The 27,855-nt window shown below is 38.1% G+C and overlaps 2 protein-coding genes across 3 annotated transcripts in view; one reads left to right on the forward strand and one right to left on the reverse strand.

Annotated features, from left to right (window-relative positions):
* The window catches only part of ACTA2 (actin alpha 2, smooth muscle), a 231,902-nt gene that overhangs the window by 152,382 nt on the left and 51,665 nt on the right, over window positions 1-27,855 (forward strand). Inside the window, exon 1 of one of the 2 annotated variants that reach the window (XM_081074815.1) lies at window positions 27,480-27,599. The exons of the other annotated variant lie outside the window; for it this stretch is intronic. The gene's annotated coding sequence lies outside the window, so the exon portion shown is untranslated. Of the gene's footprint in view, window positions 1-27,479; window positions 27,600-27,855 lie in introns of those variants that run through there. 2 annotated transcript variants of the gene reach the window in all.
* FAS (Fas cell surface death receptor) lies at window positions 43-27,850 on the reverse strand. The gene is made up of 9 exons (XM_081074817.1): window positions 27,131-27,850; window positions 14,268-14,433; window positions 10,097-10,234; window positions 8,922-9,030; window positions 7,159-7,217; window positions 6,941-7,009; window positions 5,657-5,712; window positions 4,420-4,444; window positions 43-3,677 (listed from the first exon to the last, which is right to left on the reverse strand). The coding sequence occupies exons 1-9, from the start codon at window positions 27,158-27,160 to the stop codon at window positions 3,343-3,345; spliced, it is 987 nt and encodes a 328-aa protein (XP_080930943.1). The 5' UTR covers window positions 27,161-27,850; the 3' UTR covers window positions 43-3,342.

A 27,855-nucleotide genomic window follows, 5' to 3' on the forward strand; every position in this document is an offset into this window, starting at 1 on the left:
TATTAACTTCCCTACCAAAGGCAGTCACAAGTCAACACAAATGACTAGTGCATACATTTATTCCTTTATTAGCTGATTCATTCAAGAAATATTGATTGAATGAATACCCAATACTCTGTGTTAATCCTGATTTCTTCCCTCAGGTGGTTTATGGCCTAGCAAAGGAGAGACAAATAACTATGTACAAAATAGCATTATACATCAACATGTCAGAGGTGCATGGTTTAGACAACATTAGGGTGGAATTCCCATAGGAAATGGCATTTAAAGCCAAGATTTGAGGGATAAATTGGAAGTAGTGAGGCAAAATGGGGGAAGAAGCAAGAAAGCAAAAACTCCGAGGCAGGGAAGAACAAACAGCACAGCAGCTTTGAGGAACAAAAAGTGGTTTGACATGGCTTTAGCCCGGAAGAGGGGAAAGTATTGAGAAAGGATACTAGAAAGGTACATATGCCCAGGGCTCACTGGGCTTCGTCAATCAAGTATAGACTCTATTCAAGAGCAATGAGAAACCATGGAGAACTTTAAGCAAGGAGGCAACATAATGAAATTTACCATTTAGAAAGATCATGGTGGCTGCTGTTTGCAGGATGAAATGGAGGGGAAAGAGTAAAAGAATGATTAGTTAAAAGCCTCAAACTCGGGAACACGACTATGATAGTTGACACGAAAGCAGTGCTGCTCAGATGAAACTATGAGGGGAAGAGCCATACCATCAAGTCCAAAGACCTTCTCAATGTGCCTCCTCTCAAAGGAATGTGAAGTTCTTGCCGGAAACGCAGAGAGTGGGCAAGGGATGTTCTCTGACTCGCTTTCACTATGCAAAGTAGGACTTCTGCTTCTGGCTAGGAAGAAGAACTAGTGCCAGACTTGCCCTCCTGCTGTCTACAGTTAGAAAATGGGACATAGGTTAGCACGGACTGTGACCCTTCAGAGAAGAGAAACCAATGTGACGAGCCCTATGAGCTCTCAGACTTTCTGTCCAGAGGCACCCTCCAGACCCTGGCACAGGTGGGGACCCTAAGCAGAGCCGTCAACTTGTTGAGTGTAGCAGAGGTTCAGGAGATGGAGACGGCGAGACTTGCCAGAAAAGTGTACTGAAAAGATAAAAGCTATGCAGAAAAAGAGCTCCAGGAGTCTGTACAGAGGTTCTCTGGAGACTTTGGCTGAAAACTGGGTGCACATATGGAGGTAAGATGCCAAGAACCAGGCAAAAAACAACTACGGGGCAATATAAGACAAACAATGCCCACAGTTGACATGGGACGGGAAGATTTTGACTTTCCAACCAACCAGAGTGAAGAGACCTGGTTGAACAGACCCAGGAAGTGCTGGACTTTAGTAGCTAGGCTCAACTGGCTACCATAGAGTTAAGGCTGCTAAGCCTGTCCTAACAAAGACATAGGCCTGAACCATCTAACGCACTAGCCACTAGCTACGGGTGGCTATTGAACATTTGAAATGTGGCCAGCCCAAACTGAGATGTGCTTGTAAGTGTAATTAAAATACAAAGCAGATGGTGAAGACTTTAGTACAGAAAAAAAACACCACATGATATCATTAATAGTTTTCATATTGATTGCATGTTAAAATGACAATACTTTGGGAACAACGGGTTAAATAAGATATATTATTAAAATTAAATTTAGAAAAAAGAGAGATAGTCCAGCAGTCAGCAAGTAGCCAGAATAGAAAATATGCAGGAAAGAATATTTCAAAATCTCCATTTAGCTTTCTTATGAATAAAACCTGCCCTTTGAAATATTTACTTTTTTATCCATATTTCCAGTGCCCAGCATATAATCCTGTCATAATACATTCTCACATAATAAATAATAATGTGTTGTTTGGGAGGGATTTTCCTGACAGTAATGGCCTATGAAGGGAATTTTGTAGCTACTGAAAAGACTTTAAAAAGGAAATACCTCCTGAGAGACCAAGGAAGCCTTAAAGACTTATAAATAGGTAACACTTAGTAGTAGTTAGAGAAAATGAAAATAAAACAAAAAAGCCAAGGCCCCACCAACAAAGAGATAGCCAGAAATACCAAAAACATGATTTGAATTAAATATTTTTACCTATATATTTCCAAACATAAGAAAAAAAACCCTTCCATTAATGGAGGCTTTTTAGGTAGCTCTATCTACTTTATAACTATCTTTAGCTTACATCGATATAAACATAAATATTAAAATTTATATTAATGCAAAATTTCAGAAGTGTTTAAATGTAAAAGTAGGGAAGTTGCAATGGGGAGAGAGGCTTGTTTGTCTAAGAAGCTGCAGGAAATAACAAGAGCAATTCCTAAAAGCTGATGATTTCATCTTTGCTCCATTTGTAGCAAGAGAACTTTTTACGGGAAACAAGGCAAAATAAGAATCGACCTTATCAGTTTTGGTGGTAGATATAGGTTCATAATATGCCACGTAGCTACCTTACGTAAGAGCAACAAATCTCACCAAAGCAGGCTAGAAGTTTCTAAGAGCAGCAATAGTTTTTACTGGCTCATTGTGTTTCACAGGCAGTACTTCCAGGTTTGTGGGTGTAGAGGCTTTCTAGATGTACATCAAGGAGAAAATGAAGGGGTAGCAATACTCTAGTACTACTTTTCTGATCGAAATGTTTTGAAACCTGAGAAAGTAGTTGATTATTTTGATCAAGTAAACTGCTATACAAATATAAAATATTAAAGCATTTTAATTGAGTCTGCATTTTCTGTGTGAATTCAAAATTGAAATATTTCACAAATGCAACAACTGATGCAAAGATTTTTGAGGTAGAACCATTTAAACTCTGCTTTCAGAGTTATATGTAAGCTTCCCCTGAATATGCTCCTCTCAGAGTTGCAAACAAAGTTTACAAACACAGTAAAATCTCTAGAATCATCATGGAGCAAGGGAGGTAATTTACAGGTAGTCGTTTTTCCAATAATTGTGACATTGCAACAAGAGGTAATAGCATCTATTGATTCATAGATGCAGTTAGCCTGTAAACAGACCTTTGTATTCACATACATGAATTACATTCATAGCTACAGAATCATGTTAAATAGTAAAGTGTGATCCCAATCTTTTGTCTTTGCAAACACTCCTATTTGCATACTTAACATGTCACTGCATTTATTCTTAACTATGTCTGCCTTATGAAGTAGATTTCAAACATCCTTAAAGGCAGAATCATGGGAAACTTATATTAGCTCCACAAATCTAATAAATGAAAAAAAGAAAACACACCCAGTAAAAAGTCAAACAATATTTACAGCCTCCCCCTATTAAAAACATTCAAACACTAATTCTTTCTATTGGTTGTCTATACTCAGAACTGAGTTAGTTGTTTTTCACTTTAGACCAATCTTTGGCTTTCATTTTCATTTCTGAAGTTAGTATTTTCTTGTTCGCTAATGTCCTTTTGGACTATATCTTGAATTTTCTCTGCAAGAGCACAAAGATTGGCTTTTCTGAGACTTTTAATCAAAGTGTCATATGCGTCTTTCTTCCCGTGAAGTTGATACCAATTACGGAGCAGTTGGACCTTCTGTTCAGCTGTGTCTTGGAGATTGTCATTTTTTATTTCATCGATTTTGGCTTCATTGATACCATTCTTCCGAACGAATTCTCTAACTTGAGTTATCGTCATTTGCTCAGCAATGTTGGTAATATATTTACATAAGTCAATGTCTGAAAGAAAGAGAATAGTGTCTGAAAATTTATTCTTCTAAATGAAATTTTTATGACTGCAAACCATGTTTACTTCTCCTCTTACAGTAGTTGAGAATACAGGTAAAACCTTAAGATCTAAAGAGATGATAGGGAAACACGAAAACAGAAACAATCTTGAGTTCTAGACCTAACTCCTCCTATGTCCCTAGTAATTTGCTCTACAACCTCAGCAAGATACATAACATCCCTGTATCTCCTTTTTCTCTTCTATAAAAGGGTTGGAAAGGATCACTTTTAACATCCCTTATGGATCTGATGTTCAATGACCGAAAAGACAGGCAAGGAGTTTATGATCATCTTATCTGAATCACAGGTCAAAGAAGACAACTGAGTAGTATCATGAATGTTGTTACAGAATTGAAATACACCTATAACTAAATCTACAATTCAGATTAACTTCTACGTCAGCTGAAGCAGGAGTTCTATAATATACCTAAATGTTTATAAAGGAAAATTTTCCTAAGCCTCAGAATACAGTGTCCTATTCTTACCTGATTTATTTTTAACTAGGAATTAGTTATAAATTCAAACAAACTGCATGATAAACTTGATGGTGAGCAGGAAGATGGTGATGGTAAACTCAAGGAACAGCAAGACCCTGCAATGTGTCACTGAAATTAGCAACATTATTTTACTCTAAAATTGGCCTGTTGGTCCTAAGGAAGACATCCCTATTGAAGTAAAATGATAAAAGCCTTACCTGGTAAATTCATTGGGACCATTTCCTGGATAGAAAAAAATATGGATGGAAATAGTTTAGTGGTTACCAGAGGATAAGCGGAGAGGGAGGTGGTAAATAAGAGTAAAAGGGATCAACTATGTGGAACTGATTCTGGGTGATGAACACACAATGTGATATATATAGATGATGTATTACAGAATTATACACCTGAAACCTATGTATGGTAGGTTTAATAACCATTGGTAAACTTTACTAACCATTGTCACCCCAATAAACTTTAATTAAAAAAATAATAATTTTCCTAATCTAGATCCATATTTCAATTTTGTCAATTGAAAAAAATAATAATATGGATGGAGAAGAGAAAATATAAAAATACATTTAGAGTCATCTAAATGTAATCTTTCAATTCTTCCTTACTACTGAAGGGAGTACAGTCAGTTGCTTGATGCATAAAACTAACTAGACTAAGCGATTAAGAAGGATTCTTTCATTGTTCAAATTTTTATTCTGAAAGATTCCAGCCTTGCCAGAAACTAAGGAATATTGGCTTATTTTTCACATAGCCAAGGAACCTAGGGAATTCATGGAATGTGCTGAGATTATTTTTCATGTGGACTAGTGAAAACCAACAAAACATTCTAAAACTCTCTTTACTGTAACTATTCTTATTTTTGACATGAGAAAATGGTTTAAAATGAAATTCTTTTGTACCCTCATGATTTAAAGAACCCTAACTCCCTGAGCTCTGGCCCCAAATGAGAAAGTCATTTTTTATGTTGTGAATTGGTTTTTCTTCCCAGTGTATCCTTTGCTATTTGAAATTCTTCGATCCCATGTTGGAAAAAAATATGGTGAGAGCTATGATAACAATTGGCTGGAGAAAGTTGAACTGTGCCTTTGTAATGTGTTTTAAGAGCTATATCTGTGCCTGGGCTTGGACACTGACTCCATCTGGTAAAGGATGCCTTGCACGTCCTCTGTAGGGATGACACCAACGTGGAACTCGGAGCTTGGCCACATCCTTTTTCTAACTCACACTGAGCACACTCCTACTTAGGTCCTTTGTTAACTTCTGTGGTGTGGAACTTACTTATCAACTGGGCACCACATCTTAATTCCTTTCTGATGCTTTCAAACCCATGCACACACAAACACAATAAATGTTTGTTTAACAAAAAATAAAAGTAACAAAAAGTTCAATTACTACTTTCTCTATGTTTTTAAGAAAGCAGATACATGTTTCAACACTTACAGTATTTGAAGGTGTAAATATACGATGATCATTCTTCTTGCACTTTCTTTTCACCACTAAAAGATCAAAGAAATTTCTATCAGACTCAGGTCTCAGTCTTAGAAAGCACGTGAGAACTAGTCTCACACAAAGAGAAGTGTAACAAAGAAGAAATTCATTGAAATTTAGTGACCAAACACCCCAAGACACAGCATTGTCCTGATTTTGGACAATCCCACTCCACCAGGTCAAGTGTTCTAGAGATATGCCAAACCTTCATGGAAACATACAGTCACCACACACTGGCCAGCCTGAAGCTGGCTTTTGACTTATTGTAGGGCATCTGCATTCCCTCTCACCAGCTTGGAGCTAGACGGCATGGCTACAGCAAGGCACAGAAGAAGCACAGGATATGGAAAATTGACACCAACTTGCCATGGAGTGCCATTTAATGCCCAGAAATTCAAGTAAATGCACTCACAAATAGCTCAAGTAGACATACTCAATGAGTATATGCTTTGAAGTCAATATGAGATGGAAGAAAGGAATTTGTCAGTCTCCAAGCACAGTGATAGTGTTAAAACATTGAGTATGTATTTTTAGCTAAACAACCTCTAAAGGCAAGACGGCCTTTTTATCTTCAGCTGAACTGGAGAAACACAGTCTTATTCCAACAGACAAGGAAAAATTGAATGCTTCAGAGTTATTGAAAGCTGCACCACCCTTTGTTTTATGAATGATTTAAAGGGGTTTTCTGGAGTAATTATGATTATACCCAATTTTGGCTTATCTGCTGACTTTATTAGGTAACCCTTGCATAAAATGTATTGTACAGTATTTTAAATTACGGTGAAAAAATAACAAACAATCATGAAGTTTAGACAGGGGTGAGGAGGCACAGAGGGGGCAGAATGTATCAAGTGTCTCCTGCAATACCTTTCCCAGGAAGGCCTTTGCTTCTTGTGTTCTCTTAGTTCAGGGGTCAATCTTGATGATCAGTGAAGGATTACTTATGATTCTTGGTGAACTCAGCTGCTGCCTGGATGAAAATAACCTTGTTCATAGGGAGGATGGGACGACCCACTCAGTGCCCCAAAATGGTTGTTCCAAAGCAGTAGCTGAGGGCTAATGTCATCTATTCTCGCCAGCTGTCAGGTGTGCATTTAGTGGCAGAAATTAAATATATAACAGAGCTACCTATCTGGTAGAACATTTTTTTATAGGTAGGAGACAGAGAGAACTTCTTTGAACAAGTACTTTCCAAGTGATTTCAATCTGCGCTTTGAGCAAAAATTAAGAACTTACAGCAAAGTGTTAGGCCAACTGCTGGAATCAGGATCAGGCTGCACAACCACAGCAATTCACGTCTGGGTCCTGTAAATTGGACATTTTATATGAAAACTAGCAGTCTTTAAGATTAAGAAGGTCCTCTCAAAGAACCGAGGGATTAGCTTTTCTTCATATTTTACTGTGGGAATGGGAGAATGGAGAGTATATTCAATTAAAAAAATAATAATATTAACCTTCTTTACATTTGGTGTCAGTGGTTGGTGTGCAGTTCTCTATGATTCCATGTTCACACCTAGAAAAAAAGAGAGAGGACATTGAAAAAGACTGGTGGATTGTTTCCTTGATCATTTTCAATGACACATCCTAAATCTGGGGCCATTTTATTCAGCTTTCCATCTCTGACAAACACACTGCCTCAAATATTTCTAGATTAGCATGTAAAGCTGGTACAAATTCATAACAGAATTTGGATGAATAAAGAATGACTATGTTTCAAAATGTCTAGAGTTAAAGAAAGGTAATAAAATATTGATAAATAAGGAAAAGGATGAAATAGACCCCCAAATAAACTTAAAATTGGTAACAAACGGTACTCTTAAAAAACTTGGAGACAATCATAAACTGCCAAGAACAACTTCAAAGCAGTCTCATAGAACAGTAAAATGGCCAGACAACAGCCATGATGCTACCTAGGGAGGTTCCTTAGAGGTTTCCCCTTTTAGCATCAAGTTGTGATGAGGACACTCAAGAGGTTCCTGTGGGTTTTCTTCAGACAGCCAAACACTGACAGTCCAGTTGTTTGAGTTACAGCTTGGCTCTGCCCATGATCTAACTACGTGAGTTTGAGCAAGTCGCTTAACCACCATGAGCCTGTTTTCTCACCAATAACCAGGAGATAATATTATCTGCTTAAAGAGGTTATGGTGAGAAGAAAATTAAATCAAAATTATGAAGTATTCAGAACTACTTATTTAAGTTTGTCTCTCCCCCAGTCCCTACTTACCGTCATGGCAAGGGCTTTCTTAGATACTTGGGGCTAGAAAGACGAAGCTAGGTTAAATGCATATACCTTAATTTTTTCCAGTAAATAAGAGACATAAGGCATCATGCCCCTACTTTTCAAGCCTATTAGGTGAACTCCTAAATGTTTCCTAAGCTGAATTACAAGTATAAAGAGAGTCACATTAATGTAATCTTAATTATATTTACATGTATTTAAAACAATGCCTTACAAAACAATCGCTATTTTTATAACACATATTACCCAATCTGACTTTCACAGAAATGAGGCTGATAGGACAAGTGACTATTACCTGCATCCTAATGAGAAAGGAAACTGAAGCTCAGAGAGGTTAAGTGATCTGCTCAGACTCCCTCAGTTAATCAGCAGAAAAGCGAGATGCACAATCAAGTTTTCTATCTTTGGGTCAAATCCAAGCTCTTTAGCATGAAAGACAAGGCCCTTCATGATCCGGCTCTGGCTCCTTGTCAGTCTTTCCTACACTCCAGCGAGGTACCGTGTTCTCCAGAGTTTCTTCTGTCTCTTTGCAGCTGCAGTTTCCCTAACTGAAATGTCCTTTAAATCCATGTACACCTTCCTTCAAGACTCAAGCCATGCGTTGTATCTTCACTGCATCTCTCAGGCAGGGTGAAAGTTCTCCTACGTAACTCATAACACCCTAGACACACACACATCTCTTCTGATGCTTGCCACATGGTGTTGACACAATAACCACGCCTTTTTTGACTCTGAGAGCGCTGATGCCAGGAATGTGTCTTGCCCATACTGTTAGTTTAAACAGCCAGCGGTGTCAAGCACACAGGAGGTGTTCAATACATGTTTGGAGACTGGATGTCTGAGTGAACAAATGGTTATCTAGCAGTTTAGAGGCAAAGTAAGACTAGAACCCAAATTCTTGACTCTCAGCCTGTGTTGCTTCCCCCTAGAAAACATTATCTCTCAAGGTGTTTTAATGAGAAAAAGACTAAAACGTACCTCATGCAAGGGTTACAGTGTTCGCATGGAGGGCTGTCACAAAAAAAGTTTGATTTACATCTGCACTGGGTATTCTGGGTCTTGGTACAGTTTTTTTCCACTTCGAAACCTAGAAAACCAATGTGCAGACTATTAGTTATAGCGGCTAGTTATAAATGGACTATGAAAAGGATGGGCAGGAGCTGCTTAGATTTTTGAGATCCACTGCTTATTATCAGCGGCCACACCATTACGCCTTTAGTAACACAACTAATGTTTAAATGCAAAACAGGCAACCCTAAGTTGAAATGGTTGAAATCATTTGGCAGAGTTTTAAGTGGACAATCTACCAACCAAGGCAACCCCACCTTCGCTTAAATGGCTCCCGTTCCTATCGTCTAACACCTGGCTACTAGTGTGGCTTGTGGACCAGCAGCATTAACATCACCTGGGAACGTGTGAGAACTGCAGATTGTCAGGGCCTACCATAGACCTAGTCAATCAGACCAATGTCAAAGCCCTCACTTAGAGATTCTGATTTAATAGCTCTAAGGTGGAACCTGAACGTTAGCATTTTTCATTGCTCCGTATGTGATTCTAATATGCAGCCATGGTTGAGAAACATTGCTTTCGAGCCTGAATAGGGAGAAGGAAAAGCTTATATTCAGAGATTTCTTGATGTCAAACAAAACTGGGAGTACTTTGGTTATATTTTCATCTGGGCCCTCCAAATAGGTTGAGATATCCATGAAAATTCAGGGCCCCAGTTGGAATACTCAGGACAAACCAGATCCCCAAAGAAAGTGAAGCATTCCATCCACCTCTCGAGATCCTTTGTCCTTGGATCTGAAGGTTTCTGAACTCTTTCTGGCCGTGAACAAGAGCCATTACACAAGCATAAATCAAGGCAAACAATTTTTTTTCTGCAGTTTTGATTGGAACTGATGAACCCTCTTCATAGGGTTCATATTAATTAGTCTCCTACCTTTGGGAAAATTGCCTACACATGACCTGTAAATGTCTAGACCAGCGATTAGTTCATTAACTGGTCTTGCTTCACCCCGGTCAGCCCCATTCCGTCCCTTTCTGTATGCCAGTATAGCACCACAGTAGGCCCCAATTTCAAATTGTATTATAAATGGTTCTACAGGGAGTACCACGATTGGTCTCTTTCAATTGTTTTTTAAGACACTTACCGTGTCCTTCATCACAATGTGAACATCTTCTGCATTCAGAAGAATAATGTTTGCTGTCTGTGTACTCCTCCCCTTCTGGGCAGGGCTCGCAGACTAGTTTACCCCCCTCAGTTGTGCAGTCAGTAGCTTTCCGTGTGCCTGCCAAGGAAAAAATGGAGCAAGTGTTTGAACAAAAGGTGGTCATACAACAGCATAGGACCTATACAGGGATGGTAATAAAACACTGCTAAAACAGGGAGGATTAGGCTAATGATCTATGAAGACAATAGGGGAGAAGATTATTGTAAACATCATGTCAAGAGACAGAAAGTTTCCCAAGACAAAAAGCTAAGAAAGTGACTGAAGGAATAGGCCTACAGAAATAGGATGATTAACAAGAGGAAGACGTGAAAGAAAACAAAAGAAGCTAGAATGACCAAATGCACTGGAAAATATGCCTTACCAACTTCTTGGGGGAGAGGAAAGAAGCTGGTAGCTATATATTCATGGTGGAGATGGCTGCCACTAGCCACTGAGATGACCTAAAGAATTCACCTTGTTCTGGCTTCTTATTTTATTTTCCAAAGTCCACAGATCCTAAGAGATAGTATAGTATAAGGAAAAGAACATTGGAAGTTCTAATGACCTCAGTCAAATCTTTAGTAGCCCCATGATCTTTAACAAAATGCTTAATCTCTCCAGGCTTACATTTCTTCACCCATAGGATGGAGATAATACTTCTCTTGCATTGCTACCAGAGCTGCATAGGACCTGCCTAGTAAGCACTCACAGTCCCTTTTCCCTCCTCTTTATTTCTATTCCTTTACCACTAAGGGTCAGAGTACGTTTTGATGGGCAGGCATGAACATATTTATTACCAGGTTTCTTAATATGCACAATTTTAAAACATATTCACAGTTGCTTTTTACTTTAAAAATAAAGTGAGTCATGATATTGCTATTAGTAAACATTATACAACAATGTCTTCTGGAAAATTCCTTTATTTAGCAAGTGTTTATTAAATGCCAGGAATTTTCTAGGAGCTAGAGGTATTGCAGGGAATAAGACTTAAAGGACTTCATATTCTCAGGATGGAAGCAGGGCAACACCCACACAAACAAATACATGATGTCAAGTGGTGGTAAGTGCTTTGGGACACACTAGATTAGGGCATAGGGACAGAGAGTGAAGAAGAAAGAGAAAATGTAAAAGGAAATCTAAGAGAAAAGCATGATTAGTCACTCTTAATTTTTAATGGTATAACTAATTAAGAATAGGCAAAGTCTAATCTGCCTCACTCGTATGTACAGCAAAAAATAATTTATGCTGTCTTTCTTAGGTCTATGACCTTCTTAATAACCTCAGAGGATTCTTTGATAAAACAAAATACTTATTACATAATCAAATTTATTTAAACATATGATATTTTAGTAATCAAAGACAATATTCCATCAATAGAAAAAATAAGCCACCCATGGAAACCTAGAATCTAATTCAAATACAGTGTGCATTATGGCTCTATAACATTGTGGCAAGATTTAAATAAAACCAAGCCAAAGTACAATTTTATTTGCTTGCCAGTAGCCTTATCCTGGTTTCTAAACAAATTGGCCTCTTTAATAAAATATCTGGCAGAACGTGCCTAGCACAATGCCTATAGCATGACAGGGATACAAGAAATCACAGGTTCTTTTGTTCTTCCAGCATACACAACCAAACTTTATCAAAATATAAAGAATGAGTGGTATTTTCATGAAAATGAAAGATTTTTAAAATACATTTTTTTTCCTGAGTATCATAGTACTATGCTCATTGTAGAAAATTTGGAAAAGGCAGAAAAGTATAAATAGCACCTATACATCAAGTACTCATTGTTATCATTTTGTTATCATTCATTGTTATCATTTTGGTGTACTCTTCTGCATACCAATATACACATATATACATGTGAGTATATGTATATGTAATAAGTACAGGTGTTTATATATATGATATATGCAGTACATTGTAAAATCGTTCTTATTGGATATAGTGATGTGGTAATGACTTTTTTGGTCAGTTAATCAAAAATGTCAGTTTACATAGCAAATCACTGAAAAAATACTATAACTATTTTATTTTAATTTATGAAGTATAGCTATATAATTATTTGCCAATCTTGTAATGTAGAACCAAGTTATTAGAATTCCAGATTCTTTCTCACTTCAGTCACATGCAAAATACATCACCTTTCCCCCTTCCCTTTCTTTCTCTCTCTCTCTCCCACACACACACCTTTCCTTCCTTCCTTCCTTCCTTCCTTCCTTCCTTCCTTCCTTCCTTCCTTCCTTCCTTCCTTCCTTCCTTCCTTCCTTCCTTCCCTCCCTTCCTTCTTTCCTTTTTGATAGAAAGAAAACTTAGACACCAATAACCTGTATGAAAGGCTTTCAAGATTTTTGTGATTTTCCCATTGATTTTGCCCTCACCTAATTCGTCAACTCAATTTAGCAATTCACATTTACTGAAATTCTCTAAAGCATTCAAACTAGTTTTCACAGAAATAAAATCTGTCTTTTCTCTGTATCCATGTACCATGGATTATATAATATTTAATTAAATCATATATTTATATCATAACACCAATAAGAATAAACAGATTTGGAAGCCATTTGAATATTTGAATACTGATAAGCCTAAAATTTAACAAGAGGGAAAAGAAGTGGAAAGTGTTCATCATTTGTTGGGCACCATCCAGGCTATTTTAGAGATGGAGCAGAGAATCAATTAATTCAGCTAGCAGATCAGTTAGAAATCCCATAAGGGAATTTATGTACATTGAGGATTATATTGGAAATATATCAGAAAACAAGACTTTGATTGAACATAATATTCCAGCCTTTAGTACTCCAAAATTTACTTAATTCCACATCATTGGGTATCATAATGAAATGTCACATGTACAGTAGTTTCCTTTATTTTGACTATTTTCTTAAGACATTTTCCTATGAATTGATTACTGTATCAGTAGGTAAAAACATTTTCAAGTTTTTGACCCACATATCCAAATTTCTTTCTTAAAAAGAAATAGTGGTATATGAAAGTTCTTATCTCACAAACTCACCAGAACTGAGATCACTCCTTAAATGACTGTAAAATGAAGCAAAATAAAAAAAGCAAACAGACAAAATCCTTGACAGTTTGATATGTAAAGCATATCATCTTTGTTTTACATTTTAGGTTTGAAAAATATGAGTAAAGACCTGAATTCACAGGACAAATTGATTGTGTTTAACAAGTTATAAAAAGTCAGAAAGCCATTCTTTATTCCCATTTGGAGAAGAGTAAGTGTAAATGGGCTGAAGTATAAAAGGGTTGGATTATAAGGGAGATTTTTCCATAAGGGTTATTAAAACCTGGACAGGAGGCCAACGGAGAATGACAGCATCTTTTCATAAACAGGATCCAGGCCTGTTTAGCAGCTTGAGTGCTGGGAACCTGGGAGGTGGACCATGAAACCCTCCTCCAATCCAATACTTTATGATTCTAGTAATCTATTGCATACACCCATGTGTTGTTTTCCTTTATCTTCCTGTCTTACTTCACAATGCAGCAGAGAGAGATTCAGATCTGTACAAAACAGTAGTCAGCTTACTCCATGTTGATAACAACTCTGCACAATCACATTTTGCTTAGCTTCCTACTCGAAGGATTTCCGATCTGAAACTGGTTTGCATTTCAAAATACTGATTTTAAAAAACTGTTGGTTTTTGTCTGTTATTTTTCTAGCTCAGCTAGTTATTAAGCTGCAAAATGCAAATGTATTTTGCAGGCTTCTGTGCCTCTGATTGAGGGGAAGTACTGAGAGACTTGCTTTCAGAGTGCCTCAATTATTATGACATAGTCTAATCAGTTCTGATGTGATAAGCTTTAATATCCACAAATGAATCTTCTTTTGCAACTGAAAAATGGAACTAAATAGATAAATCCTCTCATTTTCATAGGTATATATCACTTGTAAATTATATTCATTTATGTCCACATCAAACAAGTGTGATAAACTGGTCTTGGAAAAATAATTTCATAGTTTTTTCCCCCTCAGTAATGTTACTATGCAGGACAACCAAACACTGTAAAACTATTTTCTTCATTGTTACTACATGCTACTCCTCACCCTGATTTTCACTCAAATTGCTGGATGGATTGTGTAACATACCAGGAGGACAGGGCTGACAGCAGAATTCGCCCTCACGGTGTTGGCCTTTTGGGCACTCAGATTCCATTTTAGTAATGTTCTTATGCAATCTCAACACCTCAGGGCTGATAGCAGTCACTTGGGCATCATCACCTTGAGACAATAGTCTAGCAATAAAGGTAAGTATCTGCAAAAGAAAAGCATGAAGAAAATTTTATTGACTTCTGAACTAAGCTACTTGGTAAGCAAGGATAAGCTGCCCAAAACGACTGTATTTGCCACAGTGCACATAATGTGGGGCTCCACCCTCCTGCCCACTCATCTCTAAAAAAGGAGCAGACCAATTGAATGACAGTCCAGATCTTGGATTCTCCAAACTGCCCAAGAAACAGCACCATGGATGGTAGGAGAAAGGGCTCTAGGCTCAGAAGTGAAGACTGGCTCCCATTTACTACCCCCATGACTGTGGATAAAGTCACTTAAATTCTGAGTCTTCCTTTCTTTATCTATAAGGTAGAAATAATCTCTTCTCCACAGGTTTGTTGTGATAATCAAATGGAATAATGCACTTAAAGATCTTAGTACAATTCAAGGCTCATAATAAATAGATGCCCAGTATGTGGTATTATTAATTATTATTATCATAAAGTTCCAGTGAGGGGCAACTTAATGGAGTAGAAAGCAACAAGACATTTCAAAACAACAGCATGTTCTATTTCTTCCCTTCTTACACAGAGCCACAGCATCAACAGTTTTGATGAATCCTTCCTGGTTATCCAGTCATACAATAAATCCAATAAGATTTCCTTCACCTTTACTCAGAAAAAATGAACTTCACTTAATAGAGGACCAATCTTTAATCTATTTTTGGGTCCTTACTTCTGGAGATAAAAGCACTTAAGTCTAAGTGACATTGTGTTAAATTTATTTTAGTCAGTTATAGACAAGAGTTCCTTAGAAAAATGATCACCGCAACATGTTTGAGAGCATTTGGGCTAATTTCCAATTGATTCTTTTCTCGAGTTTCCTAGTATTTAATTTTTGTCTCTCGTGCTCAAGGGAGTAGCATATATTACATTTATGGATTGTTACCTTAGTGCTATTTCTGAAAACCTGTGCATATACTCCACTTTCTGAAGCTGTCTAAAAGAAATGTACTTTCTAATTCACTTTGTTTTTATTTTGAAGTTTTTTATTGAAAATCGAAATCCACTGTCCAAAATACATTCAGAATTTGAGAAATGTGAAACCTGGAACAGTGAAGAGACACAAATATCATGGTCGAGACACTCAGATACCAGCACCAACCTCATGTCGTTTTACTCACACCTGCTTCACGGAGTTGGATTTCTGAAAACATTCCTTATTTAGCTCAGCATCAAAGAATTGTATCAAGAATTAAAAAAGAAAGATGGTTCTAAAGAGCATGCTGTGACTATCACATGATGAGATGTAAGCCGTGCTACATATAGCTTGTATTTTTAAAAAATTTTGCATTAACTCAAGATTGCAGTATGCAAAGATTTAACCCAAACCTTCCCGGCAGAAACGGGCACACTGACTGTGACAAGGCAGGAAACCCACAAAGAACTAAATGATCCAAATGCTCAAAAATGTTTTACAGAAAACATTTTGAAAAGGCCAGAAAATAAGTTAAATCAAAGCTTTGAAATAGGGATAAACTAAGGCAAATGATAACCAAATGGAAAAAAAATGAGGAAGAAGAATTTTAAATCTACGTCATAACATAGATTTAAAAGGCAGAGAAACCTCCATTGCCTATTCTGCTGAGAATAATATTAGCTACTCCATTAAGCAATTAATTAATTGAACAAATACTTTGTTAAGTACCAATTTAAAAGTTAAGTACTCTGTGACAAACAGATGCCTTAGAACAGAGCCATAAACATATGAAGACTCTGCACTTGCAGGCCTTATATGTTAGTGAAATGTATTAGTTAGGGTTCTCCATAGAAACAGGACCAATAGAGCGCGCGCGTGTGTGTGAAGAGAGAAAGAGAGAGATTGATTTTAAAGAATTGGCTCATGCAATAGTGGAGGCTTGGCAAGTGCAAAATCAGATGGGGTAGGCCTGCAAGCTGGGGAGTCATGCAAAAGTTACAGTTCTAGTCCAAGGGCAGTCTGGAGGCAGAATTCCTTGGGGGAAGAAGGAATTCCTTCTTCAGTTGTTCTATTAATGCCTTTACTGATTGGATGAGGCTCACCCCACATTAGGGAGAGTAATCTACGTTACTCAAGTCTACCAATTTAAATGTTAATCTTATAAAAAAAAAAAAAAAACACTTCACAGAAACATCCAGAATAATGTTCTGAGCACCATGGTCCAGTCACATTGATACATAAAATTAAGCATCACATAGGGGGAGATGATGAATAAACAAAGAAATATGCAATATGTTAGAGAGGGATAAGTGCTATTTACAGAAATAAAGCAAGCTTGAAGTCATGGAGAGTATGAGGGGTGGGGCACTGCTGTTGTAGAAAGAATGATCTGGAAAGGCCATTTGGGCAGTGACCTGATGGAAATACAGGTGGTAGCTAGCTATGTGGATGAATATCCGGGAAGGCCTTCCCAAATAGGTCACACCTAGAGGAGCTTGGCTTGGCCAAGTGTGAAAGTATCTAAAGTCAGCAAAAACATCATTAGCAGCTTGCTATTAACATAAACAGAGATTAATGTCTCCTGAACCACACAGGTAATTAAGATTTTAACGGTGGATGCCATCGTGGGATCATACGGCCAACCATAACCATACATGCTGTGATCTAGAATCCTGGTGTTTGCTCAGCTTCAAGATAGATTTTCAAATGAATCTCCTTGAGTTTTTCAGTATCTACAGGATTTTCTGCAAATCAGAAAATTTGCTTCTCTCTCCTTCTGAATCATTCATGAAAAAAATGTTAAGGAATAGCAACAGTTCCTACAGGGTCATTTGCCCATTTCCTCATGACATTTGCCTGGCCTTTTACAAAGTTCATCCACATATATCACTTTGTGGAAGTTACAGTAAACCTATGCATGAGAATTAATACTGTCTTATTTTATAGTTGAGGAAGTTGGTCAGAGTATATGAACTGATTTGTCCAAGAACCCACAATTAGGAGTAGCTAAGGGAGGACTTGGTACTTTTGTTCCAAATCTGAACTCTGTTTCAGATTGGTAAATTAATATACTAATTACTTTTCCTACATTTAGGCACACAAACAACTCAGTTTGTTTTCAGACAATGGTTGGCAAGAAGCCTGAGTGTTAGTTATACAATGGACCTTCAAAGCAAATGCATGTTGGGGGTGGTGTGTGTGTGCATGTATGTGTATGTGTGGGGGGATCTGGCAGGAATTCTCTAAAAACCAGAAGTCATCCCCCAGCCCTCTAGTCTGAGAAAACTGTAGCAGAACCTTCGAGGCTGGGCTTCTGGTTGGCAAGAAGGCAGAACATCCCAGCCTTGGTCTGTAGCTTGAGGAAAAACAGAGCTTCCCTCCAACCAGTGTGTATGCTAAGCATCTGAGAACAGCCATGGTGCTCACTGAGTGCAGTCTCTTGCAGGGGTGGGGATCTGAAATGCAAAAATAATTAGGAACCGGAAGTCCTCCAACATTAGAATCTTTGCATTTGCTCCATTTGAAACACTCAGAAACAGGGCTACGTGAGTTTTTCCCTTGTATGAGATGATGAGAAACAGAGAGAACAATTGAATATTCATTAATTCTTTGCATCAGTGATAAATCACTTTTCATAGCCAACCAGGTTACTAAATAGAAGAAATGAAGCAGGCATGGCCAGTCCTAGAAATTGATGACCACCCCCCACTTTCCAGAAACACTCAAGATCTAACATGGCAGTTACAAATAAAGTAACATCTCAGTGATTGAATTAAACAACTACTTGGAAAACATGAAACTCCCATTTAGGATTATTCCAAAAAATCAGTGAAGCAATTGGCTGTGAGAGATGAGGTAGGATTTGAAAAAGAATTTTAAAAAAAAGTCATCTATATTCTGTTCTTAGTGAAATTCAAAGCAAATAGGAAAATGAATTTTAAAAGCAGTGGTGGAGGGAGGCCCGGCAGCCCTTAACATGGCAAGAATGAGCAGACAGATGCCTGGAACTGTGAGATTTTTCACTACTGAGCATAGCCTGCAAACTGACCGCAAAGTTCACTCTGACTACAAGCTCTACAGTAATCATGGGGAAGAGTGTTGTATTTCTAACCAAAGCCCAGAAGGGAGTCTATTCAATACAGCCATTGTGCTCAGATATTGCAGAAACATGCTCTGTTGATCAGGGAGTATAATGGGGATACAGACGGTTCAGTTCTGGAAGGTTAGGGATGAAGAAAACAGAAAGGAGAATAAAAGGAGGACATTTCAAGAAAAAGGTTTCAGCAGGACATTATTTTTTACACAACAAAATATTAACAGTATTTATATCTGGTTGGCAAGACTATGAGTGACATTTTTATTTATTTACATTTTTGCTTAACTCATCTCTTTTTTTCTACAACGGATATGTGTTAGTTGTGTAATAAAAAAAATCAAAAGGGACAATTTTAGAGGAGCAAGACTGTGTTAAACCTAAATATCTTTATTGATTTATCTATCATTTGTGCTATTCTTTTTCAATAAGATTAGAAAATCTGGATAATAGTAGTGAATCTATAATAGCAGCCTCGTATTTGGAAGGTGGAACATATTCTAAATCTTTGAATTATTAGCATTTACTCCTTTGTATAAATGTTCTATCTTTTGCTCTTCTAGGTTTCTGTAGTAGTCCTATAATTTTACTAAATCAAACATAAACAGTCACCTTTACTTGTATGTATTTCCTTAAACTAGTGGTATCAGGATTATTTTATTTACCTTTGGTCAACTGAGACTAAGTATATCACCAGTCATAATGGCAGAGTTGTTTGATGATGAGGAAATTTCGTTTTATTTTTAAAATAAAACTGTATGAAGAGACATGTCACACTAAATGAACTTAATTTATGTAATTGAAAGCTTGGTTATATATCCCCACAAACTGGTAACTATAGTTTGCAGTGGTCTCCCTGATTAAATCTTGGTTTGTTTTCTTAAGGAATACTTAACAGAGAAGTATGCCTTATGCAGCACACTGTGATAGATTCTTATGGTGAGAATGCAACGCTTGAATTTCTGTGCCGTCAGTGAGATGATTAAACACAAAAACAAATAAAAAGTATCTCATACTTTAGCTGAACTATGTGCTAATGCTGAACTATGAATAAATAGATATAGTTCTCAGAATAATGTTGATTTATACACATCTAGAGAGTGCATGGACTGACTTTCTTGTAAGGCTAATAAACTGACTAAAAAAATGAATAAGGCAGTATAGTTGTCCCCCTTTATGTGAGGGGGTAAAGTTGCAAGACCCCCAGTGGATGCCTAAAACTGAGAATAGCACAGAACCCTATATAAACTGTGCTTTTTCCTATATATAAGTACCTACCCTAAAGTTTAATTTCTAAATTAGGCACAGTAAGAAATTAACAATAACTAATAGTAAAATAAAACAATTATAAAAATATACTGTAATAAAAATCATATGAATGTGGTCTCTCTCAGAATATTTTGTTGTACTGTACTCACCCTTTTTCTGTGATGATGTGAGATGATATAATGTCTGTGTGATGAGATGAAGTAAGATGAATGATGTGGACACTGACATATCATTAGGCTACTTCTGTGCTTCGGCGGCATTGTTAAGTAAAATAACAGTTACTTGATAGTCTGTCTGAAAATCAAGATGGCTACCAAGTGACTAACAGGAAGGTAGCACATGCTGGAGAAAGAGATGATTCATGTCCTGGGTGAGTTGGAATGGGATGGCACAAGATTTCATCACACTATCCAGAACAGCATTCAATTTAAAACTTATGTATTGTTTATTTCTGGAATTTTCCATTTAATATTTTTGGACTGTGGTTGGCTGTGGTAACTGAAACTGAAGAAAACAGGGACTACTGTATTGATTGTTTAGTCACCCGTAGAGATCACTCTGGGGTGGGAGGAAGACATTCATTTAATATATATTATATATAAAACTGGGTATTATATTACATTATACTATATTATACCCAGTCTTGTAGTAAATATAGTAAATAGTAGTAAAATATAGTGTTATAGTAAAATAAGACTGGGTCTTATATTAATTTTTGCTCCAAAAGACACATTAGAGCTGATTGTCCGGCTAGGTCTTATTTTTGGGGAAACAGGGTATGTATAAATTCTAGAAAGTTTATTTTAAAAGATCAGGAATATCACTTTGTAATTTAACCCAGTGTTTTTAAAACTGTATCTTATAATACAAGAGTAATATTTATCCCAATATACAAGTATAATAAAACACTGAGTTAAATAATCATTTTAAAATGCATGTTAATAGAGTGATTTAAAAGTTAGATATCTCAAATTTATAGTGGATATTTTTAACCCCTCGCTCTGAATTTCAAACAGATTAATGAGAATAGATGGATTATGGGGTTCTAGGGAAGATTCCTCATTCCCTCCACCATGCAAATCCTCTCTCAGATTTCATCTAAGAGGTAACAAAAAGCAATGGGGCACTTGGGAGAATGGTAGAAACAGAAAGTGAGAATTTTTTTTTAGTGTTGACACCAGCAGCCTCCAGCTAATTCCTAAGATCAGATAACCTGAAATTTGGTATCTCATTATATTTAAAATTTTAAAGCAGAAAAAGCTTTAGGGATGACCCAACCCAAGCCCCTTATCTGACAGAGGAAGCTATGCCCCAAACTAGTATAGTGACTTGTCCACGGCATACTGCTAACTCAATAGATTAAGGGCTCTCCGATGAGCTGAATCTTCTCTCCTACACCTCCAAATTCTTAAATTGAAGTCCTAACCCCCAGTACTCCAGAAAGTTACCATGTTTGCTTATCAACACTCAAGGAAAATAAAATGCTAAAAAGACCACTAATTGTTCACCATTTCTAATTATATAATGCATCTCTAATATATTTGTGTAAAAAAATAGTAATGACATTCTGTAGTAGGTACATTATTGAAAAAAACAAATAAAAAATTCTACATGAAAGAGATCAGTAAAGATTTCATTCTTTCTTATTTTTTCAAAATGTGTAAATAAAAATGCAAGGTAATCTTATCCCAGTAATGTCTTCTTTCTTTCTCAAATTTAGTTTCTGGGAAGACCAGGAAAGAGACAGTTGAGGCAGTGGGAGGAAGTGACTGGTTAGACACCTGACTGATCAAGCAATAAATAAAATAAAACGAGAGAATCTAGAAATTTCCATGTGGAATTAGATTTTGAGTTTAGTGCTAGCATTCGAAAAATAGTTCTCAAAACCCTGACAGCTATCAGAATCAGGTAGTGTGGCAGTAAAACAAAAAATGCTTAAGTTGTACCACAGACCTAAAGAATCAGCAGCTCTGAGAATGAGGCTCTCCTTGTAATTATCTTTAACAAATACCCCTGTTATTTTGATGCTCTCCATAGTTGGAGAACAACTGGGCTAGAGGAAGCAAAATCGGTGGTTAGCAAGCTACCACATTTAAATGTGAGAAGATAAGAGCTTTATAAACTAAAAGCATCTGTGTTCTGCACTTGCAAATCAGAATTTGATTTTTCATGGAGAAATAATGACCCTTCCAAAAATACGCCAGAAAAGAAGTCATCTTTGGTGAAGGAAATGGATAATGGGAGGACTACGAAATCCTAAACCAGAATCCTCATGCTTACAGGAGCCACAGTGGTAACATAGGCATAAAACATTCAGGTGGAATAGAAAACTTAGAGTAGGAGGGACTTGTCGAAGTGGCAAGGTCTTCCTGGAAGAAAGGGGCAGCCATTTTGGTCAGGGAAGTGGTGGCTATGTGGCATGTAGGCCCAGATCTTCCGTTTTTTAAGAGAAAACAAAATCCTCCAACATTTAAATGGTGGCACCTAATGTTAAAAATACATACGTACACATACATACATATGTATCAATACCATACAGGCCAGACAAAACACAGTCTGCCCTGTGTTTTATTTTTGAAATTAGGCCTAAATTCTACACTCGTGTGAAAAAACAGTCTACTAACATCAGGGAAACTTGTGAGGATGGCTAAAAACAAAAGCTCAATTTCAGCAAAGGGCAAAAGCTTTAACCTACCTGCACTAAGTTGATTCTCGATCTCATCCTCTCTCTCTCTCTCTCTCTCTCTCTCTCTCTCTCTCTCTCTCTCTCTCTCTGTCTCACACACACACACACACACACACACACACACACACACACACACACACACATCTTTGCCCTCAAAAATCAAAAGTATTGATGTTTCTCATATCTTATATTTTTATGGCCTCTCAGAACACAGAGGTTCTATGCTCTGTGTTATAATGTTATAATGCTGCATAAGTTGACTAAAGGACAGCCTGTCCTTAATGAATCCAATGACAAGTTGATTGTAATTTTGCCAGTTTATCCCGGTTCGGAGCTTAACAAAACCTACAGTAGTCTTGCTTGCCTTGCCGGACTGAGTATATCTGCCAATTGAATTTGTAGTAGATTTGCTAATTTACAAGATTGTTTTGCTCAAAATTCATAACTTCATACTAAATTCACGATCATCCCCACTTAGTGGAACTCGTACCAGTTGTCCGATATAGCTGTGATTGCTGTTTCTAAAGGCCCACAGACAGGAGCTGGCTTGGTTACGCAAAAGTTCACTCCAAATCAAGAAGGGAGCTGTGATCCAGGGGGAGAACTAGTTCATTTCCTTCCGGGGAAGGTGAATTTTCCAATCTACAATGATCCACTTCTTTCTAATTTGGGCTTCACTACACGTACTCTCACTTCAAAGAAAATAAGGTAGGCTAGTAAATTGAATTATTTGTTCCTGTTTAAGACTGAATCAAAGATACTTAATTGGTGTTAGGAATCCAACAAGATAAAAAGCTAAAGATACTTCATTTTTCTTTTTAAAGCAAGGGTCTTCCAGGAAATGAAAATAACTTATGTAGTTAAATATCGTTTTTCCACATTTGTGAACAGATACACACACATACCAAAAACAATACAATTCATACATATATACATACATACATATATACTATATACTATATGTATCAATGCCATGTGGGCTAACCAAAACACAGACTGGGGCAGTGTGGGCCCAATTTTGGTAATCAGGCCTAAATCCATAGACATGTGAATAAACAGTCTACTAGGATTAAAAAAGTTTTTGTAAGGCATTTACAATGGTTCTATATTTTTAAATATCTATAAGGTATTGGTAAATATATATATATATATATATATATACACATATATATTCTAGTATATTTAAGGAATGTTTCCTCTGTAATAATAAATTATAATAAATAGTTAATAAAAAATAATAAATAGTAGAAATTGTAGTAATCCAAGTTCATTTAATAAATGCCTTCTCTACAAGGCATCCAAAAAATATATAGGATGAAAATTTTGTGGAAAGAAAAAAATTTGTGTATACATAAAGTGACAAAAGGCAGACTATACATAGCACTGAATAAATATGTAATTATGTGTATGTGTAGACAAGGCTAGGAGGCTACAAGTAAAATAAAAAATTATTGTATTAGGTGGTGAAATAATGAGACTTTATTTTTTTTAAGAATTACTTTTTGTTTCCCATCAATGATCAATTTGTCTATATTTACTTATTTCAAGAGAAGAAGAGATGGAATCACTGTTCTAAATTTGGTTTAACTTGTTTTTTATTATGTGGATCAAGTTTTAAATTATGCCCTTTTGTTATTTTTCACCGTAAATAAATAGTCCTTACTTCCTATTACAAAACATGTGCTCATTAAGGGACTTTTGGAACCCAAGACAATTTATGAAAAGGTATTTAACTCATTAGGGGTTTTCAAGTGGGGGATTCCCTTACTCAGGTTTTTTATCATTTCTTAGAAAACAGTTATTCTCTCCAACTGGCAGTTGTGCTATAGTGATATGGCTCCCCTAAAGTGTAGTAGTAGCCTTCAGAGAGATTCTTTTAAAACACTGACACTTTCACTATAAAAACTGTTTAGAAGGAAATTACTTGGCTAGTGTCCCAAAGAGATTTACTAACAAACAGCATCTAAATACTGGTTCTGTTTCTGTATTTACCTTTTCCTATCTCTAAACTCAGTGCAAGAAGTTAAACTTATTTTTCTAAATTAATCTCATTAAGGGTGGTAATTATATTTCAGGGATGTCAAAATAGACGACTTTTCATTCATCTCATCTAATTATAGCTAGTAGGGGGCCCTGAAGTTCTTATATATTAATTTTATTTTTGCTTTGCAATCTTGCCTTCATTTATAAATGTTTATTTTTCCATCCTGGTTGTTAATGTTTTAAATTACATTTCATAATTTTATTTTACTCATAAAAATTTTCAAGTGCTTTGTTATATAAGTGAAACCTGTTAAAAATGAAAATAAATAGAAACACATTGCAACCCATTTTGTTTCTTAGGTTTCTTTTTCAAATGCCCTCTTTTTCCTCAACTATATTTTGCGACGACTGCTTCAAGAAACGGAGAAGAAACTGGCTAACTAGTAATTGCCTGACCTAAATAGTACAAGACAAAATCTTTAAAGGCCATGTGCTATTAAAAAAAAAAGAAGCAATGCCCACAGCTATTTCTCACACACATTTTTAAAGTAAGGTTGACTCTTCCTGTCTCCTTCAGACACTTGTGAATTGTTTTGAAGTTTCAAACTTATTTATTGTAATTGCCATGGAAACAACACCCAGAAATCAGGGGAAAGAAAATTAACTCCAAGATGGTAAAAGGAAGGGAATAGAAGCAGAGCATAAACGCAAGCATTTTCTGAAGACACACGAGATGACATACAGTGTGGAAACGCCTTCAAGAAAAGAGGTGTGATATTGGGCAAGTGGTAGGTGCAAAGCAGGAGGCAGGATTCTGTGTAACTAAATTTAAGTCACATTAGATGGGAGAAATGGAGAATATATCAGAAAATGTAAACAATGATTATCTAGGTGATAGGGTTATGTCAGACTTTTATCTTCTTATACTCATCTGCATTTATAAATTTTATTTAATAAACCTTAATTTCCTAGACCATGTCATATATAAATGTAACAAATTATGTTTAATTTATATTATAAATATTTCATATATATCAATGTATGTGTATATATGAATGTGTCTGTATGCATGTGCATACATTCTTTCAGAAAAACAAAGTTTCCTTTGTGCCTTAAATATACATCTCTGGTTAAGATGGTATAAAAGTTAAATAAGCATAGCTCTGGGCTTTGATAATTTTGCTACACATATTAGTATTGCTGTCCCACTAACTAAGATTTTCAAAGTGATTAACACTGGAATAATGTAGTAGTTAATGATGAGGAAGAGAAGAGGGAGGTCTGAGGTTATGTAAATGGTTTCCCAATTTTGAATATTAAATTTTCTCTGTGGAAGTTTTTAAAGGAGCCCAAACATTTCATATTATTTCTGAAGGGACCAGGGAGAATTTTTCTTTCTTTTTCCCATGAAGGTGATGCCAGTCATTACTGGTTTTTCTTTTCCCTTCCCGTTGTTGATGTAGTCTGGATATCTGGTGCAATCAACAATCAAACTGCTGGGCTTTGGAATTAGATCTACATTAAATCCCAGATCCACTTACTAGCTGTCCGATCTCGGTTGAATTACTTAATTACTTCCAGAACCCCATTTCGCCATCTGTAAAATGGAGATGAGGGCATCTTTCTCACTACACAGCTTCCATGAGACTTGACTGAGATCACATGCCTGGAACTTTGGTGGGGCCCAATAAAATAAAGAATCCATTGGCTGTCAGAGGCTTCGGAACTCAAATGACGCTCTCGAGGCCAAATCTGTTGGATTAGCCATCCTCAAGCCGGTTCTTCTGAGACAGGGACTCTCCCAACGAGGTGGCCGTTGCTGCTCTAGCTTCTGGGCCAAGTGCAGGCAGCAGGGCGCGTGCGCCGTGAGAGCGGTGCCACCTCCTCCACAGGGAGGCGGAGGTGCCCTCGGGCCCCGGGCTTCAGGAACTACCGTAGGAGTGCAAGCTAGGAAAGATTCCAAGGCGAAAAACGAAGGGCAGGAAGAAAAGGAGGAAAACACACAAAACACAGCAAAACAAACAAACGGAGACCGTGATTTACAGTTTGTAAGGAGAGGTCTTCCCGGAAAGGAGAAAAAAAAAAAAAGTTTCTTTTGCTAAGTCGTGACAAGAAGGTAAACAAGCCTCCCGAGGCGCGTTCAGCACCAAGCTAACTTTTCTCGAGTAACAGACAGTGCGGTCCGAAGCCTCCGGTTTAACCGCTGTCGCGCGCTGATTTATTCCCTCCTTTTGAGAACTGCGGGGAAAAGTGCAATAGTAGCTCCCGGAGCGCGCACTTCCCGGCGCGCACACACCCCCCGCCCAGAGGCGGACCTTTGGGCTGACTTGTAAGGACTCGTCCAGAAGATTCCGTCCTCTCTCTGGCCCGGCGGCCCCTCCAGCGACCCCAAACCTTCCAGGTCCCTGTCCACGCCTGCTCTCTCGGTGGCTCACAGCCACCCCCAGGGAGCCCCGGGAGCGGCTCCATCTGCCCTGCGGGGTGGCAGTTCCGAAGCAAGCCTAAAGAAAAGCGACGTGCCCGGTTTCCTGAGTCCCCGCCCGGAGGTCAAGTCCTAGCAACCCGGAGGGGCCATCTGTCCAATGACCGCCGCGCCGCCCGCCGCGTGCAGCGACCCAAGCTCGGGCATCCCCTGGCCGCCACCCCCCGGGGCGGGCGCCGCCGGCCCCACACACAGCGCCCGCCCCGGGCCGGCCCGTTGGAGCCCCATTCAGGCAGCAAGGGACTCACCAGAGCCAAGAGAATCCCGATCCTGGACATGGCTGGGGCGCAGTCCCCCGAAGTGAAAGAGCCTCTCAAAGTTGCAGCCGAATAGGGCTGCCACCCCGGGAGGAGTGACAGGCCCCTCCCGAGCCGGGATGGGTGTTTCTCACGAGGGCCCGCCCCAGGCGCTCACGCAGGGTGGCTGTCAAGCTTCTTTCCTCTCCCTCCAGAAGTGTCTCTGAGCACCTGTGTGTGGCTCCTCTGAATCCCCTGAGGCGATTTAAAGATATGGCCCGGGGCCAGTTGGGAGGGGAGGAAGCCGGGGAACGCCCGGGGTGGGGAGGGCGACTTTGATTCAGCTCCTCGGCCTGCGGGGGGGGGGGGGGCAAGAGCGGGGGGAAAGGAAAGAGATAAGGAAAGAGATCGGGGCTCGGTGCACAAATTGGCTTTCCGTCTTCTGGGGCGTTCCCGCAGCATTCCGGTGTGTCCCGTTCAGGTGAGGCCCCGGGCAGCGGCTGGCTGTCCTTCCGAAACTCCTCTGTGATTCAAACTGGGGAGGCCGGGGAGGACCTCAGCAGGGATGGGAGCGCTGAGTGCCCACGTCCTGCCTGCGCACAGGAGCCTTGGCCGGGAACGACCGAGGGGGACCTGTCCTGGGCTCGGATCCCGGCGCTGTGGCTGCGACCCGAGAGGCTCACAGGGGCCCTGACGAGTGCACCAAGTGACAGTTATCACCCGAAAGGGGGCAGATA

Source organism: Rhinolophus hipposideros (genome assembly GCF_964194185.1).
Source record: "Rhinolophus hipposideros genome assembly, chromosome: 15".
NCBI lineage: Eukaryota > Metazoa > Chordata > Mammalia > Chiroptera > Rhinolophidae > Rhinolophus > Rhinolophus hipposideros.